Here is a 10,088-nt window from a genome sequence, read left to right as displayed (position 1 = left end):
ACAGAGAGACAGGAGACAGAGAGACAGGAGACAGAGAGACAGAGAGACAGAGAGACAGAGAGACAGGAGACAGAGAGACAGAGAGACAGGAGACAGAGAGACAGGAGACAGAGAGACAGGAGACAGAGAGACAGAGAGACAGAGAGACAGGAAACAGAGACACAGGAGACAGAGAGACAGAGAGACAGAGACAGGAGACAGGAGACAGGAGACAGAGAGACAGAGAGACAGGAGACAGAGAGACAGAGAGACAGAGAGACAGGAGACAGAGAGACAGGAGAAAGAGAGACAGAGAGACAGAGAGACAGGAGACAGAGACAGGAGACAGAGAGACAGGAGACAGAGAGACAGGAGACAGAGGAGACAGAGAGACAGGAGACAGAGAGACAGAGAGACAGGAGACAGAGAGACAGAGAGACAGGAGACAGAGAGACAGGAGACAGAGAGACAGGAGACAGAGAGACAGAGAGACAGGAGACAGAGAGACAGAGAGACAGGAGACAGGAGACAGAGAGACAGAGAGACAGGAGACAGGAGACAGAGAGACAGGAGACAGAGAGACATGAGAGACAGAGAGACAGAGAGACAGGAGACAGAGAGACAGGAGACAGAGAGACAGGAAACAGAGAGACAGGAGACAGGAGACAGAGAGACAGAGAGACAGGAGACAGAGAGACAGGAGACAGAGAGACATGAGAGACAGAGAGACAGAGAGACAGGAGACAGAGAGACAGAGAGACAGGAGACAGAGAGACAGGAGACAGGAGACAGAGAGACAGAGAGACAGGAGACAGAGAGACAGGAGACAGAGAGACATGAGAGACAGAGAGACAGAGAGACAGGAGACAGGAGACAGAGAGACAGGAGACAGAGAGACAGAGAGACAGAGAGACAGGAAACAGAGAGACAGGAGACAGAGAGACAGAGAGACAGGAGACAGAGAGACAGGAGACAGAGAGACAGGAGACAGAGAGACAGAGAGACAGAGAGACAGGAGACAGAGAGACAGGAGACAGAGAGACAGGAGACAGGAGACAGAGAGACAGGAGACAGAGAGACAGAGAGACAGGAGACAGAGAGACAGGAGACAGAGAGACAGGAGACAGAGAGACAGGAGACAGGAGACAGAGAGACAGGAGACAGGAGACAGGAGACAGGAGACAGGAGACAGAGAGACAGAGAGACAGGAGACAGAGAGACAGGAGACAGGAGACAGGAGACAGAGAGACAGGAGACAGAGAGACAGGAGACAGGAGACAGGAGACAGAGAGACAGGAAACAGAGAGACAGGAAACAGGAGACAGAGAGACAGAGAGACAGGAGACAGAGAGACAGGAGACAGAGAGACAGGAGACAGAGAGACAGAGAGACAGAGAGACAGGAGACAGAGAGACAGGAGACAGAGAGACAGAGAGACAGGAGACAGAGAGACAGGAGACAGAGAGACAGGAGACAGAGAGACAGGAGACAGAGAGACAGAGGGACAGAGGGACAGGCTGAGGACAGAGACAGGAGTTAAACTCACGTGACTTTGGTGGAGGCTTTGACGACGGGCAGCAGACCCAGGAGAGCCTTCTCTGAAGGACAGTATTTCCTGAGGTCAAAGTGCTCCAGGTCTGAGTCTGAGGACAGCAGGAGGAAGGACAGGGCGGACCACTCAGCTGGAGACATGTATTTGTTCAGACGTCCTTCTCTCATGATCTTCTGTATCTCCTCCACCAGACTGCGGTCGTTCAGCTCGCTCAGACAGTGCAGCAGGTTCAGGTTCCTCTCTGCAGACACACCCCTTTTATTCAGCTTCTCTTTGATGTGCTTTACTGTCTCCTGATTGGTCCGGTCACTTCCTGTTTCAGTCAGCAGACCGTCCAGCAGCCTCTGATTGGCTGTCAGAGACAGTCCCAGGAGGAAGCGCAGGAACAGGTCCAGGTGTCCGTTTTTGCTCTGTAAGGCCTGGTCCACAGCAGAGCAGTAGAAGGTCTCGAGGCTCTCAGAGGAGCGTGGTGGGGACAGCAGGTTCTCCTCAGGGTCAGGGCTCTCAGAGGAGCGTGATGGGGACAGCAGGTTCTCTCCAAAGTTGTAGAAGGTTTGGTGGACGTGAAGTGCAGCCAGGAACTCCTGCACACTCAGATGGATGAAGCAGTAGACCTTTTTGAGGCCTTGGCCTGGCTCTTCTCTGAACACCTTTGTGAAGACTCCGGACTGACCGATCTCCTCAGAGTCCAGCCCACACTCGCTCAGGTCACTCTGGGAGAAGATCAGCTTTCCGTTCAGCAGCTGCTCAAAGGCCAGTTTTCCCAGAGACTTCACCATCTCCCTGGTCTCTGGAGTCCAGGGATCATCTGTCTCTCCTCGGCCTTTGTACTTTTCCTTCTTGACTTTGACTTGGACCACCAGGAAGTGGACGTACATCTCAGTGAGGGTTGTTGGAAGATCTTCAGTCTTTGTGTTTATCAGATGGAGCAGAACATCAGAGATGATCCAGCAGATGATCGGGAGGTGGCACATGATGAAGAGGCTCCGTGATGTCTTGATGTGGGAGATGACTTTGGTGGCCTGCTGCTCGTCTGTGAACCTCTTTTTGAAGTACAGCTCCTTCTGTTCGTCGGTGAAGCCTCGCACCTCTGTCACCATGGAGACGCACTTAGGAGGGATCTGATTGGCCGCCGCGGGGCGTGTGGTTATCCAGAGGCGAGCGGAGGGAAGCAGGTTCCCCCTGATGAGGTTCACCAGCAGCTCCTCCACTGAGGCGCTCTCTGTGGGATCAGTCAGGTCTTTGATCTTAATGCTGAAGTCAAGAGGAGGACGGCACTCGTCCAGACCATCGAAGATGAAGAGCAGCTGGAGACCGTTAAAGCTGAAGAGGTGTTTGGTTTCACTGAAGCAGTGGTGCAGCAGCTCCACCAGGCTGAACTTTCTGCTCCTGAGCTCACTGAGCTCTCTGAAGGTGAAGTGGAACAGCAGCTCCACGTCCTGGTTTTCTCTGCCTTCAGCCCAGTCCAGACTGAACTTCTGAGTCAGCACCGTCTTCCCCACTCCAGCCACGCCCTTCGTCAGCACCGCTCTGGGATCTTCTCTCTGGTCAGTGCCTTTGAAAATGTCTTGGCAGAGGACGGTCTTCTCCTGGCCTGACTTCCTGGAGTCTCTCTCCATCTGTCTGACCTCATGCTCCTCATTGACCCGCCCAGAGTCTCCCTCAGTGATGAAGAGCTCAGTGTAGACTTTACTGAACTCCATCTGCTTCTTGCTCAGTCCCTCAGACAGACTCTTGAACCTCTCTCTCAGCTTTGACTTCATGTCGTCATTACACACTTTAATGATTTCTGTTGAACACAGACACAGTTACACATGAGACACATGAGACATCAGAACATCATCAGAACATCAGCAGAACATCATCAGAACATCAGCAGAACATCATCAGAACAATGGAGTAAAAGTAGTAGCTGCGCTTTAAGCCTTTACTTGGTCCGAGACGAATGAATGTTTGGATGCTGTCGGCGGCTGAACCCTGCTGTAGAGTGTGTGATGTTTGTAGTGAATGTTTTAATGTCGGCGGCTGAACCCTGCTGTAGAGTGTGTGATGTTTGTAGTGAATGTTGTGATGTCGGTGGCTGAACCCTGCTGTAGAGTGTGTGATGTTTGTAGTGAATGTTGTAATGTCGGTGGCTGAACCCTGCTGTAGAGTGTGTGATGTTTGTAGTGAATGTTGTGATGTCGGTGGCTGAACCCTGCTGTAGAGTGTGTGATGTTTGTAGTGAATGTTGTAATGTCGGTGGCTGAACCCTGCTGTAGAGTGTGTGATGTTTGTAGTGAATGTTGTAATGTCGGTGGCTGAACCCTGCTGTAGAGTGTGTGATGTTTGTAGTGAATGTTGTAATGTCGGTGGCTGAACCCTGCTGTAGAGTGTGTGATGTTTGTAGTGAATGTTGTAATGTCGGTGGCTGAACCCTGCTGTAGAGTGTGTGATGTTTGTAGTGAATGTTTTAGTGTCGGCGGCTGAACCCTGCTGTAGAGTGTGTGATGTTTGTAGTGAATGTTGTAATGTCGGAGGCTGAACCCTGCTGTAGAGTGTGTGATGTTTGTAGTGAATGTTTGGATGTCGGTGGCTGAACCCTGCTGTAGAGTGTGTGATGTTTGTAGTGAATGTTTGGATGTCGGTGGCTGAACCCTGCTGTAGAGTGTGTGATGTTTGTAGTGAATGTTTGGATGTCGGTGGCTGAACCCTGCTGTAGAGTGTGTGATGTTTGTAGTGAATTTTGTAATGTCGGTGGCTGAACCCTGCTGTAGAGTGTGTGATGTTTGTAGTGAATGTTGTAATGTCGGTGGCTGAACCCTGCTGTAAAGTGTGTGATGTTTGTAGTGAATGTTGTGATGTCGGCGGCTGAACCCTGCTGTAGAGTGTGTGATGTTTGTAGTGAATGTTTGGATGTCGGTGGCTGAACCCTGCTGTAGAGTGTGTGATGTTTGTAGTGAATGTTGTAATGTCGGTGGCTGAACCCTGCTGTAGAGTGTGTGATGTTTGTAGTGAATGTTTGGATGTCGGTGGCTGAACCCTGCTGTAGAGTGTGTGATGATTGTAGTGAATGTTGTAATGTCGGTGGCTGAACCCTGCTGTAGAGTGTGTGATGTTTGTAGTGAATGTTGTAATGTCGGTGGCTGAACCCTGCTGTAGAGTGTGTGATGTTTGTAGTGAATGTTGTAATGTCGGTGGCTGAACCCTGCTGTAGAGTGTGTGATGTTTGTAGTGAATGTTGTGATGTCGGCGGCTGAACCCTGCTGTAGAGTGTGTGATGTTTGTAGTGAATGTTTGGATGTCGGTGGCTGAACCCTGCTGTAGAGTGTGTGATGTTTGTAGTGAATGTTGTAATGTCGGTGGCTGAACCCTGCTGTAGAGTGTGTGATGTTTGTAGTGAATGTTTTAATGTCGGCGGCTGAACCCTGATGTAGAGTGTGTGATGTTTGTAGTGAATGTTTTAATGTCGGCGGCTGAACCCTGCTGTAGAGTGTGTGATGTTTGTAGTGAATGTTGTAATGTCGGTGGCTGAACCCTGCTGTAGAGTGTGTGATGTTTGTAGTGAATGTTGTAATGTCGGTGGCTGAACCCTGCTGTAGAGTGTGTGATGTTTGTAGTGAATGTTGTAATGTCGGAGGCTGAACCCTGCTGTAGAGTGTGTGATGTTTGTAGTGAATGTAGTAATGTCGGTGGCTGAACCCTGCTGTAGAGTGTGTGATGTTTGTAGTGAATGTTGTAATGTCGGCGGCTGAACCCTGCTGTAGAGTGTGTGATGTTTGTAGTGAATGTTGTAATGTCGGCGGCTGAACCCTGCTGTAGAGTGTGTGATGTTTGTAGTGAATCTTGTAATGTCGGTGGCTGAATCCTGCTGTAGAGTGTGTGATGTTTGTAGTGAATGTTGTAATGTCGGTGGCTGAATCCTGCTGTAGAGTGTGTGATGTTTGTAGTGAATGTTGTAATGTCGGTGGCTGAATCCTGCTGTAGAGTGTGTGATGTTTGTAGTGAATGTTGTAATGTCGGTGGCTGAACCCTGCTGTAGAGTGTGTGATGTTTGTAGTGAATGTTTTAATGTCGGTGGCTGAATCCTGCTGTAGAGTGTGTGATGTTTGTAGTGAATGTTGTAATGTCGGTGGCTGAATCCTGCTGTAGAGTGTGTGATGTTTGTAGTGAATGTTGTAATGTCGGTGGCTGAACCCTGCTGTAGAGTGTGTGATGTTTGTAGTGAATGTTGTAATGTCGGTGGCTGAATCCTGCTGTAGAGTGTGTGATGTTTGTAGTGAATGTTGTAATGTCGGTGGCTGAACCCTGCTGTAGAGTGTGTGATGTTTGTAGTGAATGTTGTAATGTCGGTGGCTGAATCCTGCTGTAGAGTGTGTGATGTTTGTAGTGAATGTTGTGAGTGAGTGGTGAGTGGCTGCCTGGACTGGTTGCCTCGCTTCCGTCAGTCTACCCCAGGGCAGCTGTGGCTACAATTGCAGCTTACCACCACCAAGTATGGAGTGAATGAATAATGTAAAGTCTCTTTGAGTGTTCAGAAAAGCGATATATAAAACCAATGCATTATGATTATGATGATTATGATGATTATTATCATCATTATGTAGTGGTATTGTCTGGTTTTGTGTGTCTTCAGTACCTTCAGGATCATTGTACTGTTCAGACAGCTTCTCCACCAGATGGTTCCTCTGCATCTTCTCCAGAAGTCTCTTGGTGACGCTGATGCTGCGGACGCCGTAAGCTTTAACCAGGGCTTTACTGACGTCTGTCTCAGTGCGGAGAATCACAGGTTTCTCCTTCATCTCACTCTGGTCCATCAGGAGACGCTTGAACTCATGAAGCTCATCCTCTGACAAACCTCCCAATGTCTCCTCCAGGATTCTCTCACCAACGCTTTTGGTTTGGATCAGTGGCCTGTGAAAACAGAAGATATAAACGAGGAAGAGCACAGAGGAAGAGCACAGAGGAGACAGAGGAGACAGAGGAGACAGAGGAGAGAGAGGAGACAGAGGAGACAGAGGAGACAGAGGAGACAGAGGAGAGAGAGGAGACAGAGGAGAGAGAGGAGACAGAGGAGAGAGAGGAGACAGAGGAGACAGAGGAGACAGAGGAGAGAGAGGAGACAGAGGAGACAGAGGAAGAACACAGAGGAGACAGAGGAAGAACACAGAGGAGACAGAGGAAGAGCACAGAGGAAGAACACAGAGGAGACAGAGGAAGAGCACAGAGGAAGAACACAGAGGAGACAGAGGAAGAGCACAGAGGAGACAGAGGAGACAGAGGAGACAGAGGAAGAACACAGAGGAAGAACACAGAGGAAGAACACAGAGGAAGAGCACAGAGGAAGAGCAAAGAGTTGCAGAGGAATTACTTACATCCGTTCTTCTGGGTTTGCCCCCTAAAAAAACAAACATTTGTTACATTTGAGTTCACCACATGCGGCTCTTTTGAGCTTTGAAGAAAGAATCCTAGATGAAGGTTGTTGAGTCATCGTCTGTCCTCTGTAGTGGATGAACTAAACCCATACAGGGTTGTTATATCTGCAAAAGTATTGAAATTCTGCAGTGAAGGACCAGATCCACTTCTATGTCTTACAATCTGTCCAGTTTCAGAGATTTCAGTCATTTCTACTTTTAATCCACTTATTCATGATCATACTGTTAACTAAACTGAACTTGTGTGCTTTGTTGTTTGCGCCTCTTTGAGACTTTCTTTGAGTTACAAACTGACCAAAGTGGCTCTTCTGATGTTTACGGTTGTAGACGCCTGAGTTCACCTCTTCTAATGTGTTGGATCACACAAGGGGGCGCTCTTCCTACCTTCTCCTCAGTATAACTGTGACTTTTGACTCTTAGTTACATGACACTAAGCACAGTGTGTTGGTTTCTCTCTGTAAAAGTCTGGTAGACCGTGGCTGACTTATTTATTTAACCTTTATTTAACCAGAAAAGTCCCAGAGATTTAAAAGCCTCTTTTTCAAGGCAGTCCTGGCAAAGAAGCAGCAAAAGATACAGTTTCAGTTCATAATTCTTAAAATAACATGACATACAAATGAAAACAGTTGCATTCAGAGGTCGTCTCAGTCTGGACTGTGGGCGGGGCCAGCGCCGCGGGCGGGGCTTATCAACACAGATCACATGTTACCAGCTGCACCTGTTTCTGCCTTTTTCTCAAAGCCGCTCACAGGCCGAGGCAGAGGGAGTAAAACACAGCGACATCGTGGACTCTAAGGGCGGGGCATGAGCTGAGCTGACCCTGAGCCTCGTCAGTATCAGCTATTCTCAGGTCACATCTTATTTGATTTTTCTGTGTGCAGACAACACGGCTAAAGGAACCGTGGTTTTCTCCAGTCTTTTTTTAAAGAGTTTCTTTGATGTAATGTGATCTAGAGTTCTTGGAAAGGCTCCAAACAAACAGTATTATTATTTTGCAACATGGTCCGTGAAGAAGGAGGAACAAATTCTGTGCAGCAAATGGAACAATGAGCAACAAATGATCTCGATATACTTTGGAGGAAATAGTTCCTATTGTTGAACTAGTTCTTGTCCTGCTGCAACATGACTGGAACACAACTCCTACATCAGCTACAAGGGACCGGGTTTCTGTTTATTTCAGTAGCTATTATATATATATATATATATTATATATTTTGTTCGTTTGTTTTATCCCTGAATTATGACCATATAAGACGTCTACTAAGATGGCGCCCCCAAGCTCCCACTGAGGGCATTACATTTAACCCGACTTTATTTAACATAGTGTCTCCGACCAACTGTGACGACGATTCCAAAAATCAAACGCAAAGAGATGAGTCACAAACCTGCAAAATTAGCCCCAAATGCAATAATTAAAGCAGTCCCAGATGTTCAGCCCAGACACATCTGTGGAGAAACTGACTGTCCAGCTGTGCCAAAGGCTCTGCCCCATTACGCACCCCAGTTCACTTTATTTATAATATAATGATGATAAGAAACACTACTGGATATGACATTATGACGTAACAGACCCGTGAGCCAATCAGAGCGCAGGCTCAGCTGCCCAAACGCCCTCTGTCTGATACACGTGTTTTCATTGGACGGAGCACGTGTCCGTCAAATCTAGTAGAAAAACCTGCGAGCTCAACACAGCTGTGATGTTGTACATGTTTTATCCTGAAATGAAATGAAGGACCTGAGTTTGATCAGTTCCACGTTCTCCAGAGGAACTCTGACAGAGACGCAGGACTTTGTGAAGAACATCAGACGCTCTGGAACCCGGGCGGATCCGAGACACGGAGTCGTCACAGTTGGCCAGAGACACTACGTAAAATAAAGTTCTTTCTGAATTGGGTTAAATGTAATGTAATGCCCTCAGTGGGAGCTTGGGGGTGCTGTTTTAGTAAACGTTTTATATGGTCGTAATTCAGGGATGAAACAGACGACCACTTGTGTCGTATGGATTTGGAGGACTCATGTACCAGTATTATAAAGTGTTTCCCCTGAAAGCTTTTCCACATGTGTCTGTGTAGTGTGCAGCATGTCTAAAAGCATATTAAAGGCTTATCAAATAATAATAATAGTCAAATCAATATTTAGTGTATTTAAAGACGTTTTGTCTGTTGTCAATATATACTATACAGCAGTGTTTTTCAGCCACTGTGCCGTGGCACACTAGTGTGCCATGAGATATTGTCTGGTGTGCCTTGGGAAATTATCCAATCTCACCTAGTTGTTTTTTTTTAAAACAAATGCATTATTATCCACAAATAATGCAGCGTTTTCGAGTGTGTATGCTGTCTAGTGATCGGCAGAGTAACCATATTATACTCTTCCATATCAGGCAGTTAATTTCTTTGAGACAAGAGAATTAGTGATGTATTGAGGCATTGTGGCTAGTGAGACTATACGGTGTTCCTATTCACGCCACTTTGATGAGAACACTTTCTGCTGGTGGTGCCTCGTGATTATTTCAATGAAAAAAATGTGCCTTGGCTCAACAAAGGTTGAAAAACACTGATATACAGTGCCTCTCGTGAGTATTCATACACCTTGAACTTTTGCACATTTTGTCATGTTTACTAAACATGAAGATTTTATTTTGATTTTTTTACTGAACGTCCACACACAAGTAACAGACAACTGTGAAGTGAAAGCAAAATGCTACATTATTCTGTTATTTTTCAAAAAATAGAAAAGCGAAAAGTGGGGCTTGCATAAGTATTCATACAGCATTTTCTGAGTGCATTAAATTGCCTTTAAAACATTCCTAATGACTCCAGAATGTTCACTCCTTGGCCTAACGGTTAAATAGAGCCCACCTGTGTGTAATCTACTCTCAGTATAATTTCAGCTGTTCTTTTAGGCCCTCAGAGCTGTGGTCGGAGTGTATTGGTCACTAAACAACATCATGAAGGTCAAGGAGCACCAGAGAGGTCAGGGATAAAGTTCTGTTGAAGTGTACAGCAGCATTAAGTTATACAAAGATTTCCCAAGATTTAAACATCTCCCAGAGCAACTGTTCAATCCATCATTCAGAAATGGAAAGAGTTTCGCACCACTGCAGACTTACCAAGACACGGCTGTTCACGTAAACTAACAAA

At 46.9% G+C, this 10,088-nt stretch overlaps 1 protein-coding gene across 1 annotated transcript; it reads right to left on the bottom strand.

Moving 5' to 3' along the window:
- Positions 1 to 1,875: 1,875 nt before the first annotated feature.
- On the bottom strand, positions 1,876 to 7,135 carry LOC306959894 (protein NLRC3-like; the record flags this gene model as incomplete). Its single annotated transcript, XM_079552146.1, has 4 exons — positions 1,876 to 3,320; positions 6,150 to 6,424; positions 6,886 to 6,908; positions 7,106 to 7,135. Coding segments are annotated over 4 exons (1,773 nt in total), but the record flags the coding sequence as incomplete, so codon positions are not given.
- Between the last annotated feature and the right edge of the window lie 2,953 nt (positions 7,136 to 10,088).

Source organism: Gobius niger (genome assembly GCF_951799975.1).
Source record: "Gobius niger genome assembly, chromosome: 2".
Lineage (NCBI taxonomy): Eukaryota > Metazoa > Chordata > Actinopteri > Gobiiformes > Gobiidae > Gobius > Gobius niger.
The sequence above is the reverse complement of the archived record's forward strand: the minus strand, read 5'-3'. Positions and strand labels throughout refer to the sequence as shown.